This window comes from Aristolochia californica, unplaced genomic scaffold (genome assembly GCF_029961685.1).
Source record: "Aristolochia californica isolate CCGP_79_NKW_82.1479 unplaced genomic scaffold, dmAriCali1.0.hap1 SCAF_14, whole genome shotgun sequence".
NCBI classification, from domain to species: Eukaryota; Viridiplantae; Streptophyta; class Magnoliopsida; order Piperales; family Aristolochiaceae; genus Aristolochia; species Aristolochia californica.
In genome coordinates, this window is record NW_027181815.1 from 6032348 (window position 1) to 6058263 (window position 25916).

The 25916-nt window shown below is 41.1% G+C and overlaps 3 protein-coding genes across 5 annotated transcripts in view; 1 reads left to right on the forward strand and 2 right to left on the reverse strand.

Annotated features, from left to right (window-relative positions):
- Positions 1–386: 386 nt before the first annotated feature.
- Positions 387–3984, reverse strand: LOC137949567 (protein NDL1-like). 2 transcript variants are annotated; one of them, XR_011111874.1, is made up of 12 exons: positions 3822–3984; positions 2949–3048; positions 2557–2654; positions 2313–2401; positions 2093–2153; positions 1902–1988; positions 1737–1814; positions 1528–1584; positions 1369–1424; positions 1130–1265; positions 775–1045; positions 387–691 (listed from the first exon to the last, which is right to left on the reverse strand). XR_011111874.1 is itself a non-coding variant. In XM_068795644.1 (11 exons), exons 1-11 carry the CDS (start codon positions 3879–3881, stop codon positions 836–838), a joined length of 1032 nt encoding a protein of 343 aa, XP_068651745.1. In that variant the 5' UTR covers positions 3882–3984; the 3' UTR covers positions 387–835. The 2 variants fall into 2 exon arrangements, 1 of the variants encoding a protein (XP_068651745.1); XM_068795644.1 differs by having other exon boundaries at positions 387–1045.
- Positions 3985–6495: 2511 nt separating this feature from the next.
- LOC137950331 (uncharacterized) lies at positions 6496–9909 on the forward strand. Its single transcript, XM_068796736.1, has 7 exons — positions 6496–6894; positions 6966–7076; positions 7686–7754; positions 8772–8903; positions 9187–9264; positions 9345–9461; positions 9553–9909. Exons 1-7 carry the CDS (start codon positions 6697–6699, stop codon positions 9727–9729), a joined length of 882 nt encoding a protein of 293 aa, XP_068652837.1. The 5' UTR covers positions 6496–6696; the 3' UTR covers positions 9730–9909.
- Positions 9910–10521: 612 nt separating this feature from the next.
- The window catches only part of LOC137949804 (uncharacterized), a 37535-nt gene continuing 22140 nt past the window's right edge, over positions 10522–25916 (reverse strand). Inside the window, exons 12-17 of one of the 2 annotated variants that reach the window (XM_068795992.1) lie at positions 12593–12646; positions 12141–12246; positions 11937–12005; positions 11669–11812; positions 11261–11433; positions 10522–11100 (exon numbers count right to left, since the gene is read on the reverse strand). In XM_068795992.1, the coding sequence (XP_068652093.1) occupies positions 11284–11433; positions 11669–11812; positions 11937–12005; positions 12141–12246; positions 12593–12646 (523 nt within the window). In that variant the 3' untranslated portion in view covers positions 10522–11100; positions 11261–11283. Of the gene's footprint in view, positions 11112–11260; positions 11434–11668; positions 11813–11936; positions 12006–12140; positions 12247–12592; positions 12647–25916 lie in introns of both variants that reach the window. The other variant, XM_068795991.1, reaches the window with a different exon arrangement.

Genomic DNA, 25916 nt, shown 5'->3' on the forward strand with positions numbered 1-25916 from the left:
AGAAAAACGCCTACCGTACTCAACAACAAATCACGGGATCCAAGTTGGTTTTATCATGCTTCTTTATTGGGAGAGCGCTTACAGCGTCAATCGAGGCACTGCTATATGTATGGTTATTAGATGGCCTTCTTTTGCCCACTGACCGCTATCTGCTCTGGAGTTACAAGCCCTCCTTTGCCCGCAAGAGTATATGTCTAGAATCCGTAAAAAAATTGTCCTATATGATATACTGGAATATGATGGGAGGATATGATATGACCAAAGGAATATCACCAATGGTATTCCTGTCACAATTTACATACGGCTATTGCTGGTCCTGCAAAGTAACTATCCGCAGTATAAAGTGACCATTACACATAATAAACAAAGAGTAAAAACCAAGCAAATAATCCAAGGAATAACGACTATTTATTCATTCAAAAAACGTGCCTTCCAAATAAATGATTGAGGCCGCCACCATACATCCCCTTCTCTTTTTTTTAATGTTATTATTAATAATCCTATAAACAATGACAATTTAAAGATACATCAAATTTATGACTATAAAATGAATGAAATGGAATCTCGCCTCTATACTATTTAATCTATTTTGTTTCTACTATCTACAACCACCCCATCCTAACCCACCAACCAACTTCATGCGTGTCATTATATCCTAGGATCATCTCACACCCAACTCGCAGAATCCACCCTGTTACATGAACAAATTCAAACTTCAGTCTCTCCTAAATCTTACCCCGACCCAAGATTCCAAACTTCGGTTGTATATCTCACCGTTTCTTCTTCTCAGTCAATTAAACCAGGCACCATTTCTTCTTCAGTGTCAAATTCGAAGTCAAAGACGAGTCTTAATAGGTTTGAGCTTCAAGCCCATACTTTCTGGCGAAAGAAGTTCAGGTGAAATGCATGAAGGGCTCAACGGACTACGTGGGCTGCCATTTAGCTGGCATGGCCGATGCAAACCATAACCCATGAGAAAATATTCCATTGGTATAAGCATTGCATGGGGCTGCTCCTCTGTAACCAGGGAACCACAGGCCTGAACCTGAAAGCATCACAAAAATACTTAAATACTTAAGGATCATCTTGTTCAAATGGCAACCATAAATACAATATCCACTTAAATTACCTCCACCAATGCACTGAATCTTCTGTCGAGTTTAGAGGTCATGTGCAGTGCCTCATAATGATATGGTGAACTATCACCAACAAATATGAGTGTTCGGCACTGTAGTTTCCTCAATCCATCTGTAATATCAGGCCTCCTGCGACAATTCCCAAGTATTATCAGATGATTGGTTTTAAAATATAGCACCGGTAGACCAAACTCTAGAATTAGGAACTTCAGGAAAGATAACAAAGACATACCCATTTATGGCCTCAAGGAACCTCAAAACATTAGCACTCTGCCTCTCATTCAGTAACTGCAAAAAAACATTAAAAGTCTGATCAGCAAGGGATCACTCTTATTTTCACACTAAAAAGAAAAAGTACATGTATTTACTAAGAAGAGAAAAAATCGCTCACACTTCTGAATGCTAATACTATATCCGATTCAAGAACTTGTGCACTCCCACGCACTTCCTGACAATACATGGTCAAAAAGGGTATTCATCAGCTAACTAAACCATTTATTTTATTTTTTTTGGAACCAGCTGAATAAACCATTGAATTTCAAAAAACAACAAAGAGTAACCCAAGCAGGTAACTGTAACTAAAAGACCATACGGAATTACCTTACTGAAATACCTCTGAAGCAACATTTCCTTGACCATGCTACACATCCCATAGTAATATAGGACATTAGACATCAGCTGCATATATTTCAAAAATTATATATCAATATTGTTGAACTTCAATTTTAAATTTGAAGAGAACACCAAGAAAGGTTCAAGAAAAACCTTGTTGTAAAGCCATTCAGTCCAGGAGGGTGCTTTGCATACAGGGGAAACAAGAATCAATCCTATAACCCGCTCCCTATATTTCATCTGCAACCAGCAGTACAAGAAGAACTCGGTAAATATAAAACCATATGTTCATCTAAAGAATGAAAAGCCACACTAAGAAAACAAATCCATTAACAAGGACATACTGCAAAGAGTGTAAGGATGTAAGCACCCGCTGTGACCCCCAAGCACATGACAGCATCAAGCCTGCAAAGAGAAATATGCAAGAGCCAACATAAATAAGATAACACGTAACTATATACATGAAAATGGCAGAGCCTGACAGTATTTCATATACTTGGGCCAACATGAAGCTAACTAAATGACTCTGTGTGTAGATTATAATTATATTAGTAGACATATTACCCAAAATAGTCAAGAACATCAGCTATCTGATCTGCTAAGTCGTCAACTGAGGGCACAGGAATTTCAGAAGAAATCGACGCTGCTCCTAACTGTAAGAACTCTTGAGGAAAACAAACACAGTGTGAATATACTACCCTATGATCAAATTTTAAAGCTACATATACAAGACAGATTGTTCAAGAGAAGACAAAATGAACAAAAGAGAACAAAACAAAAGTGCAATCAAGTTTATTAGAATACCGACCTCATGCCCAGGTGGACTGATATGATATATGCAGAAATTGTGAAGCAGCAAAGAGGCAGCTTCTGGGCAAAAGAACAATCCTTGGAAGCATGACATCTCTGGACACAGCCATTAAAATTGTATAAGAACCTAGGGACTCGCAAAAAGAATACAGCAATGCAATAGAATCTTGCCTCTCAAGAACAAAGCATAAACATAGTTGGAGCAGTATCCATGATGAGTTGTATATCTTTTTCTGTTTCTTTGGAGTGTGGGGGAATTCACAATATCTTATGAATTATAGTACAAAAGGCAATAATAGAATAAACACAAGGACTAAAAGTTAACGTACTTCTCAATGGAAATTCCAGGCTACCAACAGGGTAAACTATGCTAACAAGTTGTTAACTCACGATTTAAAGCCAAATCAGGATAAGTAACGAGTGCTGGCTTGTCGAGATCTCCAAACACAGCAACAGAAACAGAACCACAGCCAGTTTGCACGAGGTGTTCCTGATGAAATATTGCAAATATATGTCATCTTCAACTCTTGAACATTGAAAAGCAAGCAGAGGTTTGAATCAGAAGGTCAAATGAAAACGCGAGGCGCTCGTAGATCTACGTGATCTTTCAACGTTAGGAAATCAAACCAAAAACAGATAAGCTCACGACAATAGGCGTTTTCACATCAAGAATCATAAGCGAGTTTAAGAACATAAATATATATATATATATATATATATATGAAAAATTAATCAATGTAATAAAAGAAAGCAGGTACTCAAAATTCCAATAAAAAAAGATTCGCACCGTTAAAATTCTAAAAAACATAAGAAGATATGAAAATACTAAATAAAATATGCGTAGAAAACCCTGTACTACAGATACCAGAAATTGGAAAAAAAAACAAAGAAACAAGACATCATCGACAAACTTTTCCGAAAACTCGTGTGTTTAGCTCTCTGAAACAAAATGCCAGACGCAAAAGCAGTCGCCGTACAAGAACGCTTCCCCTGCTGTCACTCCCATGACGAGATAAAACACATAGTCGCGCAGAAGAATGTCAAGAAGATCTAAATTTGTACAATAAGAACACGCTCGAGAACCGAATAGCCGTAATGCGGAAAAAATAAACAAGGAAAAACTCAAAAGAAAGCCCAAAAACCTCGAAAAGGAAGGAAAGTAGCCGTTATGGTTAAGATCAGAACATTATATGAAAATTCGAAGGCAAAGACGCAAGACATTGAAGAATAAGAGAAATAATCGCAATTAATAGAAATCCAAACCTTTCCGCCAAGGGAGATCATCTCCATGTCGACAGAGACTGAGCCGCTGGAATCCCCCATCGTCGCGGCTCCGCAAATATAAATGCACGCTCGACTCGCTCGCTTTTCTTCTCCTCCTGCTTTGTTTCTATCTCTGACTCCGCTTCTTCCTCCCCCAAAATGTTCCCTCACGCTTGCCGGGTTAAATATGAACAGGGAGGGGAGAGACCAAGAGACCGCAACTTAACCAGGGTTAACCCCACCGACGCTTTTCTTTTACCCAGCTGGAACTCTCTTTTACTAACTGTTTTTAACCGCGGTTAAGAACCGCCAGTTCGATACGAAACTACCAAACTATCCCCCCTTTGCACATGCTTAAACAATCCAAAAGGCAAAAAATTTGGGACGGGTATCCGCTGGTCGCCCACAATCAGGACTTCGGATCTTGTATTCCTGTACAAATTCTCAATAGAAAAAGGAAAAGTTTATTGCGATCGTTTTACCAAGAGGAGGAGACGTGGCACCCACGTGTCTATCTGTCTGTCGTGCGCTTGAAACGGATGTAAGCGGTCAATGCCGTATTTCCGATAGTTGGGGAGGATTGAAGTCACAGATAAGTCAAAACTAACGAAGATTAGTGCGCCGCTCATTTTTGAGTTTCGGACGTTTGAAAAATTCCTGAAAATTCTGATCACAAGATGCGAGCACGTAGGGAAGAAGGACGGCCAGATGAAAGGTAAAATTAACACCAACAAAGCGTATTTGTGAATAAGAATATTAGGATTAGGGGTGGGTAATCATCGACTTGGGAACAAAGTTTTGCAAAATCTCAACCCGGTGCCGAACCGCTGCTTGAGAAATTGTCTATTAGTGTCTTTTTCAAACTTTGTTTCTCTTTAAGATGCGGGCCCGTTCCTTGAACTAGGAAGGAATAAAGTGTGAAGGATGGAGCACAGCCGGCATCGACACGAGTCACAGACACGCAAAGAATGTGACAAATGAATCTCTGCTGCCTCACTAAATCCGTCAGTTTCGTCAAAATTTACCATCCTGTCCCTCCATGAAGAGAAAATATTAGTGTGATTTTTTGGTCGTTTTAAGTAGCTTTGCCCGAGGGGTAAGATCAGTAATACTTTTGAATTGTCTATTGCTTGATGAGTCCGAGATCATTTAATAATGCTCAAGACTTTATAATTGATATTGGTGTCTTCGCGATTGTTCCAAAATTCTAAAGTAACCAATCCTGCAAATTGTAATCATTGACTGGCATTCATTGGATTATCTCAAAACGAAAGAAGATACGAATACACGTAGCTCCTAAAATTCAGCGTAGTTTAATTCGGATTCCACGAAACAGAAACAGAAACAGATAAAAGAAGGAAAGAGAATAAAAAAAGAGCAGCTGGCAGCTGCTATATAAAAGTTAAAAACTGAACGAGTAACCATGTGGTTGTGATATTGTCCAAGAGAGAAAAACGAGTTTGCCTTCGAGGTTTCTGCAAAACCACCGTCCCATGTGAAGAATGCAAGTGAAAGTCGGTACTCAGTTGGCTTTAACGGCCCTGGCTACCATGATTATACAATCAATATACAGGACACAATGCGTTTTCTACAAACAGAAGGATCTCTGAGCCAGTTTTCAAAGATTAAAGGAAGATCAAGGGATAAGCAGTAGTTATTTATTCCAGTTTTGACATTTCGAAGCGTGTAGAGAAGGAGACGACTTCAGAGCTTTTCAGTAGATGTTAAAAAGAAGTTAAAACAGGCTTTTCAGCCAGTATTTTTTGAACAAACAAACAGAATAGAAATCTCACCTCCCGTAACAAGGTAACACATAATCTACTGATCAGCATTCTGCACCTAATATGACACTTTAACCGTCTCTAATGTCCAGTTCCTTAGATTCTTCTCCCCTAATTCAGGGACTTGTGCTTGCTCTAGGATACTGGATTGAGGAAGAGGAAAGAATCTTGTAAGCTGGGCTGTGCTGTCTACAGTTCACTGGGGGGTGGGGCGAACCTGTTTAGCCCAATTTACCAGCACCAGCAGCTACGAGACGAATAAATCTGTTTGCTGACCCATGACTACCAAGGGTTTTGATATGGGAAGAAGTCTGTTTTGCAGCCACTGGCTACAGCTGGATATGCCGTTGGTGATGTGAGAGACGAAGAATATCTGAATATATTTGCCGTAAAAAACAACGCAAAATGCTCAAAAGAGTCGGAGCAAGCGAGAGCGATGGCAGAGCGGCCGTTACTGCAGTATGTATACCAGTTTTGGATAATTTATTCTGGGAAAAACGAGCTTTTTCCGTGGCAAAGCAATGGAAGCACAACTGTATAGACGAAGAAACAGATGAGGTCGATGTTTTTTTAGGTGGAAACCTCCTTATTCGTCACTCAACCGTCTCTCCCAAGTTTGAGTTGGAGCTGAATTGAGTCGAGTTTTTTGTCAGATGGAGTTCTGTTTTAGATTAAGAAAAGTTAAAAGCTGTGATCTGAATTAGGGATAACTCGGACTTTGTAATTTGTAATATATGATCAGAATAAACAGTATATATAGAGGTCTATTAACATTATTATGTGGTGGTACAAAGTCTTCACAATATTTTATTTATTTATTTTTATAATATTTTTTTTCAAGTTTTAAATGTTGGTTAGGAGTTCGCTCAAACTCGATTAAAAGTGGAGCTCCAGCTTGAGTTCCAATTCCAAATACTCAGATCAAACCACGAATGCGAGCTTGGCCGGCTCCCTGACCTAGCTTTAACCTCTTCAGGGTTAATTTCGTAGTTTTAGTCAATTGCCGTACGTCCCAGGCCCTCCCCTTCACCGGAAGTCGCCTGTCGAGTCGTCTTTGATACTTGTCATAGAGCAGGAAATTGGAGGAGGGAGTAATGGCGAAAATCGAAGCCATCATTCTACTATTTCTTGTTTTCTTGTCGCTGCTACAGATCTCTCTTGCCTCCAGAAAACCAGTTCCAGCTGCCCGAAAGAAAGACATCCCTTTCATAAAATGTCAAGTTTGTGAACAGCTCGCGACCCAGCTTTATGAGCAAGTCCTGACGAAGGAAGCCCAAATTTTCCCCAAGAAGGTAATTTTGATATTTCTGCTTTTTGGGCTTCGGAGGTACAACGCTAATCATACCTTTTGTCTCTGGATCAGGTTTCCGAGTTTCAGATTATTGAAATTGCTGAGAATTTATGTAATTTGAAGAAGGAAGAAGGGGATTGGATCTTCCGGATTGATATTGTCGAGAATGGAGATGCCCTGGAGGTGGGAAAACCTTGGCTATTCTGTTTTTTTTTTTTTTTTTTTTTTTTTTTTTCCACAGAAATATACGAACGTTGGGTAATTTTTTATGATGTTTTCTGTAAGATTATTTTTCAAGAGCTATCTTTGAATGGTTGGGATTCTTCCATATTTAACAATCATTCGGCATTATCTTAGCATAAATGTTCTGGACTACAATGGACTTATTTTAAAATATGATAAAAGCTAGTCCGCATTGTAGCACTAATTGACAGATCGTAAGAATAGGTCTGCGACAATATCCATCAAGTTTACAGACGTTGTTCATTTTGGCCAGAATTTTTATGTAGGTAATGTAATATTGGAGTCTCATAAATTACAGATGCCTGCTTATTTCTAGTATTCCAACGAGGAGATCTTGGTTTGTGTGGCTCTGTGGCTTAGGATAGGTCTCTTTATACTTGAGTTTCTTCTGTAACAGATTACATTCTCATAGTATAGTAACAGCTAATCAGTGGAAGTCATTGTATGTTAGCTGCTTAGCAGTGTCGCACTTGTGATAGTAATATATATGCTTTTGGTGCCCATTCTTTTCCAAAATGGTATTTAAGTTGATTCCCCGTTTTATTCCAGCTTGTTGAACAAGACACCGAAGGTGAGTGTAACTCAGAATGCAAGACTGTTGAACGTGCTTGTCAGGAGGTAAAGTAGTCGGGCTTTAATGAATTGATCTTAATATGTATCAGAAAAGAAAAATCATGTGATCTTAGGAATGAAAATATCCTGGTATGCTAAGGTTTTCACTTTCTGCCTTTCCATATATTTCCTCACTTTTTTTTTTCCATTTATCTACAGAAGAGTATTATCAAATGATTAAAGCTATCTCATCAAACTGAACCATCAAACTATCCAGTAAATAAAAAAATTGGAATATTTGAATCCTTTTTTTAAATTTGTCTAATTTGTTGCCAAAGTGTCCATGAGAACCAGATTTTGTGGTACATATTAACTGGCATTTCCATTCTGAGGATTGATTCTGTGAACAAGTGAAAATTAATTTCTTTTATATTACATTAAATTCCTCAATGATTCACTTCCTTAGTTGTAGATCAGTCAATCTTCTTCCTGCCATATTCTTGTTCTTGTCGGGGTGGGGGTCCTTTGTTTCTCTTTTTCTCCCAATAAAATCCCTTTTCACTCTTTCATACAGGAAAAAGGAAAGTGAAAACATCTTGTTTAACTTACTTATCTTCGAAGAGTTTAAGTGATCAACATGGGGAGACAAGGAAAAAGTGATCCATTATTATCACCTTAGGTGCAGTACCTAATTGTATTATTCCTGACTATTCAGTTAACAAAGATTAATTTTAATGTTATTAAGCCCATACTCGTTTTTGTGTCATCTCCCATGGACTGGGTGCATTAGTATTAGGCAGGCTATACTGTGTTTGGAGATGAACTCATGTAGCAAAGTCATACACATTTATGATATAGGACCCAGTCCAGTACAATTATTCTGGAAATTATGTTCATTAGCATCTATCCTTTGAGGGCTTCCCATCTGCTCTTTCCTTTTCCAAAGGCAACTAAACAAAATTTTGAAGGGAATTTTTTTAAGGTCTCTAATTTCTTCATCTACAGTCTCATTTTACTTTGTAACCAAGACTTGTTCCTAATTGATTTATTCAAATTGAAAAATCTTCCTAACAAATTTTGCAGGTCCTGGGATATTCTGATACTGATGTAGCTGAATTTCTCTTTAAAAAGAAGCCTCAAATGGATTCTTTGTTGAACTTTCTCTGCAAGAATCTTACCGGGGCCTGCTTTGCAAAGCCACCTCCTGTTCCTAAGGTACTCACGGATGTTTATGCTCTTCCTGTTGTCATTAGATGCTAGTCTATCTTGCAGTTTGGTTGATTCATGTCTGGGAGTCTCATGTAAGTACTTTCACACCTCCTAAGTAGCATGGGACCTTCTTCTAATGTTGGGAATAGACGTACTACCTTGCCATGTCCTCTGTATAAGAAATACTAATTATTTTATTTCAATAATGAAAAGCTGATTCAGATTTATTCTTCTTTGAAGATTTTCTTCAGTGTAAAAATTTTCATGAGACACTTTTTGTACATGATAGGATAGGGTTCCAGGTGAATCCTTTCAACCCAAATCATCTAAAGAGGCTGAGATGGAAAAGATGTTGAGATCCATGCAGGTAACTATTTTTAATAGATCACTTACTTGAATAGTGTTACCCTGATTGGTATTGTTAAACTGTGAAGTCCACATTGTTAGGGTATGCCTGGAGCTCCGAGCATGAAAATGTATTCCAAAGAAGATCTTCTTAATAACAATTTTCAAGATGAGGAAGCTGACGATGATGATGAAGAAGATTCATTCCCTTCAAATTTGGTAGACACTATTTTTCCTGATTTTGTAATTAAGTGGTTGTTGGATGAGTTAAAACGGTTGGTATGTTTAACCTTTTGTTTTGGTCTTGCAGGGTAAAATCTTGAAACACAAACAATCACACAAAACGGACTGGAAGCAAAGGATTCTCAAAGGATTTACAGAGAATTTGTCATCAGTAAGGAGATATGTAAGCAAGGCATCAAGAAGATTACAGGATAGGTGGAAGACAAACTCCAAATCTTCGAAGGGGAAAAAGCCTGAGCTTTAAGAAGTACTTGTCCTCTTGCTTTCCCTTCAAAAAAATCTAGATTATAGTAAAAAATTTGGTAGGTTGGAGAAATGTAGGAATATTGGTCTATGATGGAGTACTTTGTTTCCTCTTTCAAATGTGGATTGCAGAAATCCTTTCATCAGATTTTCATGATTGCTGAAGAAAATCTATTTAGGATCCCTCTATCTTGGGTAAGTATGGAATTAGATCAATCCCTTCGAAAACTCACACGGCAAGACTCATTCTTCATTTCATGACGAAGTGATACCTCACCTTATACCATATTTTCCTTTATGGTCGACTACTATACCATGTTTCACCCGTGTGCCACCTCACCTACTCAAAGGGGTACTTAGGTGGTGCTTAGATAACTTCCCTTTTTTAATTTAATCTTGGCTATGAACCCGTTACAGTACACTTCATCAAGAGGGTCGATCGGGCCTTGATTTCAATAATTGACTCCAATTTTGATAGAAACTTTGATTTGATTAGTCAATTGTTTGATTAATCATTTAAAAACTTTGCTTTGGACCATCGGTCAATTGGCGATAAAGCTCTTTCAATGTCGATGGTTGATTGATGTCAATAATCTTCGCCATCAATCGGAATCCTAATTCTGATGATTAAAATTTTCATATCTACAATGATGTAGAATGAGAATTACCTTCTATTTAAGATAGTGTAGAGGAACCAATCAGAGAAAGCAATGACACCCATTCTGGTGTCGAGCAATTACCAGATAGTAGTCACATTTCTCTAGATTCCCACCCACAGAACAAAAACTCCCACTTACCTAAGCTGCAGAAGGCTTTTGAGCCCTTTACTATTTAAGAATAGGGTCACCAACCTGATCTTTATGCCCAAAATCCGAACAATAAAATTAAAACAAGTTTTTCGGATGACTTCCACACGGCACAGTCGTCGCACCACCAATGCCAGCCGTGGAAGAAATAGAGAGATCGACGGAAGACATCCATCCAGAATTTTAGCAGCGAATGCTATCTCAAGGCTCTCAAGGCTTAATCCATCCACCGATAATAACACAGAATACAGCTCTGGTTGATGGCCATTCGACAGACTACAGCCAGATCTATAACAGCAATAAAATAACGGCACCTCTTTGGGTGTTTGACACAGTACGATAACTTCAGATTAAAACAAGGTTAACAGACACCAGATTGTGACCAAATTGGAGTGTAGTAGTCATAAACATAGTTAACGAAAGCTCTAGCTCTTTTAGAGAGACCTTAGACAAGTAAGTTGCCTCATGAACGTGATAGAATTGACCTGGATCTCAGTTATGGTCTATCCAAGTGAATTGGCACACCGCCTTCCCACTCAAGCTGAAGATTAGTGTCTGGATCATTCCTGCCAAGCACCTAGTGATCTAAGAACATGAGTATTTGTGGATATTCACTTAGAAATGAGATACCCATTTATTCCTATCAGAACCAGAACAAGCAACAAGTGATATGAATACATAGATCCTACGGACATAACCAAAAGAAATCGGGTACCTGAGAATTACCTTGGCTGCTCTAGTATCTAAAGCTAATTTGAGATTTCAGAATCTTTTTCACCACCATTTTGGCTGACAGACGCCTGATTCAACGGCCACGATGCCCCAGCCATTACAGCTTCAATTTCCCACGTCTCTCTGGGACAGTTGGTGAGATTTTTACAGCCATTGGAAGTAACATGCTACAATTACAAAACCAAAACACCAAGTACAGATATCAGGACTGTATTAGAAAGTTAGAAGATGCTAACACGCAACTGTTTGATAGAATGAGTTCAGTCATCAGAGCATTAAATGGCACAACGTATCAACCATGGAAGTCTAAATCAGATTACATCTAAAATGCAGTAAATGCCGTTAAGTAGCCTGTTTTTTTTACTTCAGATAACAGGGGCATGTTGAAGGAAATTTTCTTACCACATCACTTTCAATCCGAACACCACCAAACCCTTTAAATCTTTGAATCACATCATGATTAAAGAATTTTGCCGTATTTGAATTTTTCATTGCTGGATCTAAGACAGCATCAATGAAGTAGCATCCTGGCTCCACAGTAATCACCTGAAGGACGGTAACAAATTTCAGAGCACATGACATATTCTGACAGACAGATTTCGTAAACGTTGACATTCTCATCATTGTTAACTATGCAATGCATAAAATAAAAACACATTGATAATCTAACCATGCCCTCTTCAAGTTTTCTAACAGTCCGCAAAGCACTCAACCCAGGTTCTTTTGGCCTCTCCAAATCCTGCCCAATAAGGAAAACTTAGGGCCAAATGTTATTTAAACATAGGCCAAATTTGAAGGGCAAAAGAAAACAAAAGAAGATTCTAAGAAGCTCTGATAACAGAAGGTAACAGAAAGAAACTGATCAATCAGGTACCTTAGCATAGCCCCCAGGATCATGAGTATCAATCCCAAGGAAGTGCCCAAGACCATGAGGCATGAAAACAGCACCCAATCTCTCAGCCATCATATCATCAACATCACTACAGAAATTTTGAAAGAATGATTTTCTTCATGTAAGTTGTTCAATGAATAAAAAAATAATGGCAGCCACTGAACTCGATAGAGGTGCCAAGTAGAGTATGACCACGTCAGAAGCCAAATTTTAGAAATTGACATGTACATTTAAAAAAAAAAAAAAAATCCAGAAGCAACCTGCCCAAAGAAACAGAGGAAGGGTAACGTGTGAGGACTAGTAAAAAAGATCATGGAAAGGGATAACACCAGCTATCCATGCTGACTATCAAATCAGATTGAATAAACTGGTCACATAAGCAACACCAACTCCAGTTCTTAAAATAAATTCAAAAACCTTTGCACTGTACAGACCCATTAATTAAGCCACCAGCCACCAATGACCCGAGAATAACTTTCTCTGCTAGCCTGCAATCATCAAGCTAAGAAGTAAGAAAAAAGATTCAATATCCATGATGCACAACTTCAGTATCAACCAAAGTTTGACATGCTTTCTCCATGAAGATTGCTCAAGTACATGAATAGTAGAATTGTCATGCTGGTGGTGGTGTAATGAACATGGAAGAACATATGAAATTGAAATCGAAGATTCAGCACCTATTTATAGTCTCCTGCAATTGGACAACTAGAATATGATGTTTTTTAAAGCAATTTCATTAAGAGAATCTCCTCAAGCAGGAGAAACATACAATAAGAGGAATACACATAACAACATGAAGAAAAACAAAATAGGTAGGGATGTACCTACAACAAGATCTTGACTATTAACACCTTCCTTAGCTAGAGAATCTGCCAACACACTAGCACTTCCAGGGGTGTGGCACTAAGAAATGTTTAAGCTACTAAAGATATCAATTATTTCGTCACAAGTACATGAGAAATCTTCCTGGCAGATTCTTCTTCCCGAAACCCAATTTATAATCTCTGAGAGTCTCCTTCAACTATTGAAGGAGAAGAGAAGCGTGTTCAATATAGTCTCAAACCTTGAAGAAGGGTCCTCAGTTCTGCCACTGTTGAATCACACAAGCAAAAACGAGCAGGAAAAAACAAGGAGGATACTATCCATACAGCACTGAAGGCTCCACTACCGCTAGCAAGCCCCAGGGTTCCACAAAAACTACCATCAAAATTTAATTTATAGGAACCTTGAGGAAGAGGAAGCCATTAGATAGTAGGAATTGGCTGGGATGAGTAAGAGATTATACTTTTCCGATTATTTCTAATGAGAGAACTAGGTTGGTGAAAAATTTCAGAAAACTTCATAGCCTGAAAGAGGATGTACTGCATGACAGCCTCAATCAAAACCACCAATTAATTTTTGCATAATCTCAAAATTTCATTTTTTACTTTATTTTTTATTTTTATAAAGAGTGAAGTAGGTGATTCATTAAAGGGGGGTGGGTGTGTGGTGAAGCTAAGTTATAGACATAGATTGAGCCAAATAAAAAAACTCATCCATCTGCACCAGGAATCACCTTTTGCTTTTTGCACTACGAAAACACAACCGTGGAGTTACCTCCAATGATAATTAGGCAGTTGAGACACTCGTGAGCAAGTTGTAGGCCATTCAGGTGGCCATGGATCTCCTCAAAAGGGGAATCAATCTCATCAAGGGGGCCAATCAGGGCCCAGGTTAACTTCCCTGTACCATCAAAGTTCAGCTTCACAAGGTCAGGAGAGGTGGGGATCCCAAGAAAACCTTTATAAGCTTTGCAGGACAAAGAGGCAATATTATCCCAATTTCTTCTGATGTAAGAATTATTGAATTGAGAGAAATATTTTCTCATAAGAATCCACAACAAAGTGAGATGGAGAATTTCTCCAATGACTTGGCTTGGATCTTGGCCTTGTGGTTAAAGATCCGACTGTTTCACTCTGCCCATATACTCCATGGCACCACAGCAAACATAGTCCTCCCAAGAATCTTTTCATATTTTGGGAAAGGCAGGTGAGACAATTGTTGAATGAGGGCTGAAAAGCTGGTGGGAAGACACATGCTAATGTTGAAGAGTTGTAACACATGGCACCAAACCTAGGAGGTGAAAGGGTAAAAAAGGTGGTCATCCACGTCTCCACAAAGATTGGAATAGTTAACTATCACTGTTTCTCACTTCCGAAGATTATCATAGGTGAGGATTCCTTTTGACAGCACACTAGCCAAAAAAACAGAGTTTTAGGAGGCCAAAAGGTTTCCAAATCATGACAGCCACAGCACACTGTTGAAAAGTAGGCTGTCCCCCTTCTCTTGTGAAAGGATGAAACAAAGAAGACTCCACAGTGATCGACTTCCTAATAATTAAGTCATCACCAACTCCCCTAATATACTGACAATTGAGAGTACAAAGAAGATTACTGCTGCATATGGCTTCCTCATCATATAAATTTCATCTCAGCCCCAAGTCCCAGCTAACCTCCCTATGATCATGCCACCTTTATCTCTATGTTCCGAGCTAGATTATATAGCAAGAGAAACTCTTCAGCCAGAGGTTTCACCCCCTACCAGCAGTCAGTCCAAAATTTCACATCAGATCCCAATCTAATCCTGAATGGAACACCGGGTTTGAACTCATCAAGCAGATTTAGGATACATCTGAATACTCAACGGTGAGAGGTAGGTGTAGGAAGGTTCTAATAATGAGCGATTGAAGAGAAACCCCCTCATTACAAAGGGAATCAGCAATACAATTAGCAGATCCGTGGACATGAGTCCAATTACAAACAATTGCCAAGAGAAAGGTCCTGAATTTCAAAACAGGTAGACCAATGCCACCAAGGTGGCTCTTTGGATCTCAAACACCAAGAAAATAACGTTACTTGAGTCACCTTCAACATAAACTGCCCATAAAACTTGTGCCGAAAAATTTTTAAACCATGTCTAAGGGCATGTAATTCAGCAGAAGTGGAATCAGAAACATCAAGAGGGGCAGCACGGGAAGCAGGGATCTCCCCCGTAGCATTGCTAAAAAACTACCAACACTAGATGAGCCAGGATTACCAAGGGAGGAACCATCAAAGTTGAGTTTAATATAACCTAATTGTGGAGGAGTGCAAGCAATCATTGGGGGCACTTGATATGGTACTGATCCAAGAGCATGGTGAGGTTGCTGAACTCTAGAGCTTCATCGTTTGTTAGATTACATTAGACTTGTGAGGACCAATCAATGGTTTGCAAACTGTTGTTTGCAATGTAATCACTGACAAAAGTATTTTGATGGCAAACAAGACGGGAAAGTCGGGGAAAAGCCATTTTCAAAGCTCTATGGAGAAGCCAATTATCAAAGCACACTTGAATTTTGTTCCCATCCCTTGGCCGAAGAAGAGAATTTTGTGCCTGACCTCAACATTCTTGAAAATGTAATGCCACATAACAAAAAGGCAATTTGAAGAGTCATTTCCCATATATGCCAAAAGCTGCTAGCCCCAATTTCATCTTAACAAACACAAGCCAAGGCAAATGTGGGTAGGAGTTCAACCGCCAACACTACATGGTGAAATGAGCACGATTAGGGAGGTGAATACTCTTGATCCCAAACCCCCATTCGGCTTAGGCAAGCAAATTGTTTTCCATTTCACCAAATAATGCTTGAATCCAGCAGAGGAAGCTTCTCATGGTTTTCTCAATGTTTTTGACCACTATTGTCAAGCAATAAAAAAAAAAGAGGAAGTAGGGGGAATACCAAAGAAACATGACTTAAGAAGGATAAGTGTACCCACTTTGGAAAGAAGTTTTCCTTTCCAAGTCGGTAAGTGTAGGGTAAGCTTCTCCATGACTGAGTTCCAAAAAGTGTGATCAATCCTTCCCACGAAAAGGGGAAGAGCAAGTTATGTTCCTGGTGGGACACTGAGGCAGCATCCAAGACTGCAAGAGAACCCAAAGTGGCATGATCCATGTTGAAGCCAGACAATGTTGTTTTATGCCAGTTAATCTTCTGCTTAGAAATGATCTCAAATATATGAAGCAAAGCTTTGATACCCCCAATCTGTCCAAAGATCCCCTCTCCAAAAAAAATTGTGTCACTTGCAAATTGCACAATGGGAATGTTGAGAGTACCATCCATAAAGACCAGACGAATCCAATTAAGATCCATAGCAAGCCAGTAAAGGCTCGTGAGCCCTTCAACAACGATATTGAAAAGTAAGGGTGAAATGGGATCCCCTTGCCAAAAACCCCTTGAACTACTAAAGTAGCCACATGCATTGCCATTGAGAAAGATCGAGTATCTAGAACAAGAAATGCAACATTGAATCCAGCCTATCCATTCATCACCAAATCTTATTTCAGAAAGCACAGAATCCAAATAGTTCCAGTTGATCGGGTCAAAGGCCTTCTCGAAATCCAATTTCATCATGACCCTTAGCATGTAGCTCATATGAAAGTAATCAACCACCTCATGAACAACCATTGCTGCATTAAGAATCACTTGGCTCTTCATAAAGGAGCTTCGCTCTTTAATGATGATGTGTGATAGTACGGGTTTTAGCTTGCTCGCAAGAATGCCAGAGATAATTTGGTAGGGCCCCATGATCAAACTAACGGGGCAAAAGTTTGTCATGTATTCCATTTTGTCCTTCTTCAGTAATAGTGCAATGAAAATAGCCCCTATGGCTCTATAGGTGATGCCATCGCTGTGAAAGTCTCTCATCATCCTCTTCATATCATTGGCGATAAAACTCCAAGCTGCCCAGAAGAACCCCACATTGAACCCATCAGGGCCTGGAGCTTTATCAAGCAGCATTCTTGTGACAGTTATGTAAAATTCTTTCTTAGAGAAGGCTGCTCTAAAGACTGCTGCTGAGAACTGGAAATTTTTTTTAGCGGAAGATCACATAGAAAGGGCCTGCAAAGATAGGCCAAGAAATGAAAATTTTCAGTAGATATGGCTGATCTATCAGAATTCAATTCACCTCTGATTCTATTAGATCACCACCTGAAGGAAATAATGGACTGAAAAAAAAACGTATTTACATCGCCCTCCTTTAGCCATTTAAAAAGCTCGCTCCTTCCATTTAATTCAGTCATGGTTGAGTAAATTTTGTAGAGAATTAGAAGTCATAATGCAATCACAGAATTCAGAATTGGTAAGGGATCTACCTTCCTCAAAATGACCAAGCGCATTGATTTGCAGCTGAAGAGCATTAGCTTGAGTCAAGAGAGATTTTTAGACCATTGAAAAAGCTAAGACTTCAGATGCTTGACCTTAAGGCAGCAATACCCCCAATTATGCCACTGATGGTATAATCATTCCACCAGGACTCCAAAAGGTAATAGCAGTCCTCAATCTTCAACCAGAAGTTCTCGGAGCAGCATAGTCTATAGCCCTAAGAGCTGGTTTTAGTGTCTAAGAGGATAGACCAATGATCGGAAATAGCTTTACCCAGAACAAGTGCTAAAGAATCAGCTAATATTTGCAGCCAAGAATTCGAAGCAAGAAACTGATCAAGTTTTGAGAGGATTTGGATTTTGTTGCATATTACTCCAAGTGAAGGATTTGCCAGAAGCAGAAATTTCTTCGAGTCCATAGGCCCTAATGAAGTCACTGAAACTACCCATGGAGGCAGTGATACGGGATGCAATGGGCGCCTTCTCATTACAAAAACAAATGGTGTTGAAATCCTCCCCAAGAACCCAACGAAAATCCAGGTATCAAGAGATAGAGCAAGCTCCTCCCAAAATTCAGCATGCCTTCAGTACTACTCGGCCTATAAAAGCCCTCAAGACACCAAGAGACACCAACTGATTCATCTTTGAATCGAAATGTAAGAGAGAATTTCATGCTACAGTTGTCGACCATCTCTAAAACAGCATGATCCCAAATTATCAAAATGCCACCAGCCAAGCCGATAGCATCCAAGGCCACCCAAGCCAGCTGGGGGGAAATGGCAAAGGGTCTCTAACAATGGTTTCCAAGATGGACCTGACCTTGGTTTCTTGATGGATGATAAGCTGAGATCTTCTCTTTTGGATAGAATCACTGATGGCCACACACCTTCTAGCTTTACCAACTCCCCTAATGTTCTAGGAGATAATAATTTTTTTTTTATAAAGATGTATTAATAAAACAGGAGAAATTACAAAATTTGGGAGAGCATTTCCCTTACAACCAGCGATTGTAGTGTGGCTCCCTGCCTGGCAAGTACATCAGCCGCCGAATTTGGGGATCTCGGAATGTGAGTCCAACAACAAGAAACAATTGAGGTAATTTCTAAAATTTCCTTAAAAGTATCTCAGTGCCTCCACGGAGGACGCATTCTCACACCATCCAATCACCACTTTAGAGTCCCCTTCAACTTTGAAGGGGCCCCTGCATTTATCTTTGAAAACACGAAGACCGGAGAGGAGAGCCTGTAACTCAACAGACGTAGAGTCTGAAATACCAAGGGGGCCAACATACGTGAAGAGCTGATTTCCGGAATGATCTGAAATTACTCCTCCGAAACCAGAAATACCAGGGTTGCCAAGAGGCGAGCCATCAAAATTTAACTTGAGATAACCAGGATCAGGAGGAGTCTATTCTTGCATGACCGGAGAATTTTTCCCAATGTGTATCAATGCCAAATTTCTCCAGTTTTCACGAATGGAGGAACCCAGATAGGGAGAGAATGTTTTCTTTGTTAAGAGCCAAGTTGATATATGACAAACCACTCTATCCGCAACCCGGTCTAAAGATTCACTTTTTACATCAAATCGTCTTCTATTCCGCTCATTCCAAAGCCCCCACAGGATGAAACTAGAGCATGCAGAGAGCATCATCTTACCAAGACTCGGCATAGAGGTACCCATGAGTGATTTACTGAACGCGAGGAGATCAGCCGCCATGCAGAATTGTAGCCCAAACTTACCAAGGATGTTGATCCACACCTTCCAAGAGAAACTGCAGTGGAGTAGAATGTGACTAGTAGTTTCGTTCTCATAATTGCAAAACGCCACATGAAGTATTTTACATCTGTCAAGAAAATTTTGCCTTGACAGACACTCCACATGAAGTATTTTACCTTTGAAGGGGCACATAAACGCCATACGAAATTGATCCCATTCTCCCTCCAAGCCGAGTTACTGCCATTTAAAAATCCGTATGCCGATGAGACCGTGAAAGAACCCTTTTTATCCGGCCACCAAACGAGCTTGTCAGCCTCCAAATGACGGATTTTAAACGAAGCAACAAGGTCCATCAATTGACTAGCTTCCAAAGCCTCACTATCCGAGAGACCCCTTGTAGGACGGAGGCTCATAACCCCCCCCCCCCCCCCCCCCCCCCCCCCTCTCAAAAGCTTCTGCTACTGATATGTCTCTGCGAATCGTGAGAAGAAAATGACTTTTGAATGCAGCCTGCAGGGGCTCCGGCCCTATCCACAAGTCTTCCCAAAACCTGAGCGATCTACCATTGCCAGTATAGAATCTACTTGCAGAATGAAATTTTGGAAACAGAAGATATAGCGCTCTCCATATTGGGGAAAGGGCTCTACAATTCCCACCAGACATCCACCAATGAGGTTCCCTACCCAACTTTGTGAGAACCATTTCCTTCCAAAGATTTGAGGAGTGAGTGTTAAACTTCCATAGCCATTTTAACAGCAAAGCTTGATTCATGTCTCTAGATTTCCGGATTCCCAGGCCACCCATATTCTTTGGCTTGCATACTTCATCCCAACTAACCAGATGATACTTAAAAGCATCACTCGATCCTCTCCATAAGAATCTTCTTTTCAGCCTATCCATGATCTTACAAATAGCAACAGGGCAAGGCATGAAAGACAGAGCATAATTGGGGATTCCTGCTATGCATGACTTGAGAAGGACGAGCCTCCCCGCTTTACTAAGTAGACGCCCCTTCCATGATGAAAGGCGGGATTCCATTTTTTCTACCACCGGATTCCAAAGCCTCCTGCATATACGCCCATTGAAGAGAGGTAAACCAAGATATGTTACAGGTAATTGACTTAATGTGCATCCAAATATATTTGCCATCTCTGTAAGAAGCTCAGGGTTAACATTGAAGCCCATTAGGGAAGTCTTTCCCCAATTTATTTTCTGACCAGAGGCTAATTCAAAAAACTCCAACACAACTTTGATTTTTCTTGCACAATCAGTGGTGTCGACTCCAAAAATGATGGTATCATCTGCATACTGAAGGATGGGAATATTAAAGGCTGGATTGGAACCAGTAGGGGGGAGCCACCCAAGATTACCTGCCGAGTAGAACATCGCAGATAAAAATTTACCAATCATATAGAATAAAAGCGGGGAGAGGGAGTCTCTCTGTCTAATTCCTCTGGTCCCTTTGAAATAACCGCATACTGAGCCGTTGATGAGGAGAGAGTACGATGCCGAACCCACACAACTTCTGATCCAAAATCTCCATCTGTTGCCAAAACCCATCTTTTCCATTATCTCATCCAATAGGATCCAATTGACTCTGTCAAAAGCCTTTTCAAGGTCTAACTTTAAGGCAATTCTTGGGTCCTTGTTGCGTTGAAAATGATCAATAAGTTCATGGGCAGCCATAGTAGAGTCTAGAATCTCTCTTCCTTTCAAGAAAGCACCTTGCCCTTTATGAATAACTGTTGGAAGGAGAACTTTGAGAGTGTGTGCCAAAATTCTGACTATAATCTTGTAAGCACTAGAAACGAGGCTGATAGGCCTGAAGTCTTTTGGTTTCTCCACACTTAGTTTCTTCGGGACCAATGCAATAAAAGACGCACCGATACTATGGAACGTGATCCCGTTGTTGAAAAATCCATTAACCATAGCTATGATATCCCCCTTGAGACGCGGCCAAAATCTTGTTAGGAAATCCCCATTGAAGCAATCAGGGCCTGGTGCTCTATCACTTTCTATGTCTAATACAGCGCGTTCGACTTCTCCCAGTGAAAATGGCAACTCTAGGAAAGAGGGAATTGCTGGAGAGAGACTAGAAAAGCTGATATTCTGAATTTTTGGTCTATAATGGCGTTCCTCCGAATATAAATCTGTGAAAAACTTGAGCAACACATTAGTGATCGAAGTCCTACACGATGTTACCTCATTATTGATACATAATGAGGTAGTACGGTTGGTCCTCCGCTTAGCCGAAGCCACTGCAATGAAAAATTTTGTGTTGGCATCTCCCTCTTTTAGCCATTTAAATCTGGCACGTTGTTTCCAACGGACCTTCTTTTGATGGAGAATTAAATTTAGATTTGAATTTAGAAGGATTCGGGTAGAGAACTCTGCCGGGGATAAATACCTCTGCTCCTCCGCCAAGTCAAGGTCCGCAATTTGTGATGTAATGGAAGACTTCTCAACAGCCAGAGAAGTGCGATGCTCTGTGGCCCACTCCTTAATTTTCTATTTTAGGAACCGAAGCTTTAGAGGAAAAGCCCACTCTCGCCTGCCAATGTATGGACCCTCAGCCTACCATTCATCAAATACGAGCTTCAAAAATTTTGGTAGATAACCATGAATTCTCGCACCGGAAAGGAGAGGGCCCCCATTTCTCGAAAGAGGTGGTCAGCATGATTGGCCAATGATCTAACCCCACCTTGTTCAGACCCCGACCAGAAACATTTCCAAATAGCTGCAGCCACTCAGGACAGGCCAAAAAACGATCCAATTTGGACAAAATCGGTTGTTGTTGGTTATTCGACCAAGTATAATTTTTCCCTGAGAGGGGGATCTCATCCAAACCACATCCGCCAATAAAATTAGAGAAACCTCACATAGAAGCAGAGATGCGATTTGCCGACGGTTTCTTCTCACTGCAGTAATGAATTGCGTTGAAATCACCAGCGAAAAGCCAAGGGAAACTCCAGGACTGGAAGAGAATACTGAGCTCTTCCCAAAAAAGGCCACGCTCACGGTATTTGGTCGGGCCATATACTCCCCCTACACACCAGATTTTGCCTGCGGAGAGGTCTCTAAGTTGCAAACCCACAGAGAAGCGGCCTTCAAACACTTGCAAGGAAGTCAAGAGCGTCGAGCCCCAAGCGACTAGGATACCACCCGAGAGACCCTCAGCATTAACAACCACCCATTTAATGGAAGAGTTAGACCAAAGCTCTTTGACAATAGCGTCGAACATCTCTTGACACTTTGTCTCTTGGAGGATCACAATGGAGGGTTTGAATTGAGAGAGGAAATTTGAGATCATTCCCCTCTTCCGGCAAGCCCCAACTCCTCGTTCCAGGAAAGTACGATCATTTAGTACCGTACTTGATGACTACAGATGCATTCTTGTCTCCAGGCAACGGACCTCTGAAAACTGCTCCCATAAGGTGGGCCAAAGCCATCATTCGTTGCCATGATTCTTCATCATACTTGTGACTTTCCACTTGGAGTGCCTTGACCACACGGCCAGGTCTACTAGGAGAAAGAGGGGTTTGGGAATTGATTGGACTGTCCTGATTGTGAGAATTAACTGGCAGCGGATTACTTGGAGCAGTAGTAGCTATTTCTGGCTGTGGCCTCCTTCTCGGATAAGTGGCAAGAACCGGCTCATGGTGAGAGTTTTGGGGCACCATGGGTGATTGAGGGGGCAAATGAGAAGATTCTAGTATTCCCGATCATGGGGAAAGCTCGAGATCAGTATTGTGCTGTGAACGGTGCTGATCCCGAGAAGGTGGACTCCAAGGACGGGTTGAGAGGGAAAATGGGGCATCGAGAGGACTTCTCTGAGGGAGAGGGAAAGTTGCGTAAGTTGGAGAGTGATTTTCCTGGGAGTTAGAGCCGTGGGATTCCCGGAGAGGTCTCTGAATTTTCTGATGTAAAGGAGATTGCGGTATTTCTGGGTTTGAAGGGATAGGGGTAGGTGGGTAGGAGGTAGAAGTTTGGAGATTTGGGAAAGTAGAGATGGGGATTCCCGGAGAGGTCTCTGAATTTTCTGATGTAAACTTTGAAAACGGCTTTGAAAATAGTGAACACCCTTCATCTGACATTGAGCATGTGTACGATCTGTCCGCACCGCTCGTAGAGATCTCATTTGAAATCGAGCTTGTGTACGATCTTTCAGCACCGCGTAGAGACCTCCTTTGAAATCGAAAGAGTCCTTTGACTTTCGAGAATCGAACGTGGAGGGAGCTTTGGATCGACTGTTTGGAGTTTTCCTTTTTTGAGTTGCGAGCCAGAAAATATGCGTACATCCTCCCGATGATCCACATTGTTTCCTGATTTTGAAAAAGCTTCGAATAACGGGGTCGATGCTGAGTCGATTTTTGGGGTCATCTTCGGTGTCTGGAGGCTCGTGCCAGAGTCTTCGGGAAGGCATCCTCCCTCGGGTAGAGTATACTACCCGCCAGCTTTTTTGAACGTTGGCGTACCCTTGTTGGAGTCCTCGGGACTCTAACTTGCATTTGGCAGAGCGTTACGCTAGGGCCCAACTTCGCCAACTTTTTTGAACGTTGGCATACCCGTGTTGGAGTCCTCGGGACTCTGACTTGCATTGGGCAAAACGTTATGCCAGGACCCAACTTTATCGAGAGTTCTGACAGAGTCTTGTCTCGAAGTACTCCCCCAGGAGTTTAATTTTGAACTCGAGTCAGATCCAGAACTCGGCAAAGAGGTTGACTCAGCTAGGAGATGAGTTGGACTCCAATGGTGTTCGTATCCTTTGAGCCCGGCGAAGCTCCGGCGGTCGTAGAGTCTCCATGGCGCCAAAAACTACCTCGATCTAGACGAAATCGCCACCGAAAATTATCTCCGTGAATAGTGTTTCAAGCCAACACGAGCTTGGGGCAACGAACGCCCTGGCGATATCCATTTTCTTTTTCTCCAACGTGTCTTCGTCCCAGCGTATTATGCTTCCGAAGGAGCAGAAAATTCGTTGCAGGACTTCCTCTGACCATAGCTCGATTGGAAGTCCCTTGACGGATATCCATTGTCCGAGGGGAAGATTCTTGGTGGTTTCCTCCCATTCCGACGCTATTATCTCATTTTCGAACTCCCATAAGCTGTCGGCAAGGGCTGCCTTCGCCTCCTCCCTTGAGTTGAGAAAAACCAGCCCCTGCCGAGAGCTCAGCCAGGAGATTTTTGGGAGGTGGTCAGATTGGACTTTATTCCGGAACCAGAGTATGAGAGTTTCACTTGTCCAGTTGTTGGACTTGGTCACCACCTTGAGAGCCGATTGCAGAGCTTTGCATCCGTTCGAGGGTAGATGTATGACAATGTTTTGGGTTTTGGGGTGGGAGATTTCTGGGCGGAAGGTATGAAAAGGTTCAGGGGCGGGTTGGGAATTTGAGATGTAAGAAGGAGGGGGGGGATGAGTGAGTGGAGGTGTTATGGACGATTTCGATGGGATGAAGTTTAGTATTTTTCCCCTCAGATCTTTCCAACAGGATGATTCACCAAAAATTTTAGGGATGTAGACTCAAGCCATTATCAACATACCTCTAAGCTGGACGATTTTCGGTTCCCGCATTCCTCTCTTTCGGAATGCCAAGACGAAGAAAGAGAGTTCTCCGACTCTAATCTCCCGAAGACGAGGGACTTTTGACTTTTCCTCATCCAAGAAGCAATTTGCGAAGTCCAAAGCTGCGGCTATCGGGATTGAAACGAAAGAGCACCTATTACCATTTTTCACAGTTATTCGAATCATCTTTTCGAATCTCCCTGGTTTGAGCTCCAGAGAGATTTCCGAATTCCAGCGCACCCACACTGTTTCTCCTTCCTTTTGTTTTTCTTTTTTCCCAGAGTTCCAACCTCTTGTCATACGCCATTCTCCATCTTCATCATCTCCCACTTGATTGGGGACTTTTCCCGCCGTTGGCAAACGCACCTTCGATTTCGCCAGCGTCATCAATGTCGTCGTCGTTGGTGGTTGGGTTTCTGACACTTCCCCTTGCAGCTCCCAACGTTGCCTCATCCAGTCAAAGTGAAGTTTTTTCACAATCATTTTCACAATCTTTTCAAGGGTTTGGATATCAAGGATTGGGCTGATATCCTTCCCTCTGGTCCTTCAGTAGCCAATATCAGTTGCTCTTCTAGGAGATAATAATCATTTTCTATTTTTCCTCTTGGACACAATTTTGTTCATGGATGCATGAAATCTTTCAGCAAACTAGAGCATCTTGGTCCTAGTGTCATCATCATACTCGGAATAGCATCAAGAAGTGAACTAGGTGATGCAGTCTTACATGACGGTTTGCTAGGGATCCAACACAGGGGGCAGCAATTTTCGGAGCATCAGTCATTGCTGGATTCTACTATAATAAATCAAAACTATAAGCCTCGGTTTCACCCCATTCCTAATTGCATGTGCTGGTGGCAGAGAGCATTTGGAATTTAGCTTGCTTGGTCAGGTCCTTCTAGGATGGGGGATTTTGTAAAGAAGAGCAACCATTGTGGGAGGGGGGGAAGCCAGATTCTGCCCGAGATCTGTGAGGAGGGATCAATTGGTGAGATGTTTGATGAGGGCTTGGTTGGAGCAATTTTTTTTTTTTAGTGTATGTTTGAGAAAGGGTTGTTGGATAGAGCGAGTTGGAGCTAGGTGAACAATATGAGCAGTGACTCAAGATGACTCAATAGGAACAGCTGAATTCACCATAGGGTTAACACGCTTCTTCCTGTTGAATTCACCACTGGGTTGACTTGCTTCTTCTTCCTTTGTTGAGATCTCGACTTTGAGTTCAAACCAGGACTTGCAAGCGAAAAGCAAACACCTCATCACCAAGCGAGATGTTGAGCCAATAATCTTTTATAATGCTCGGG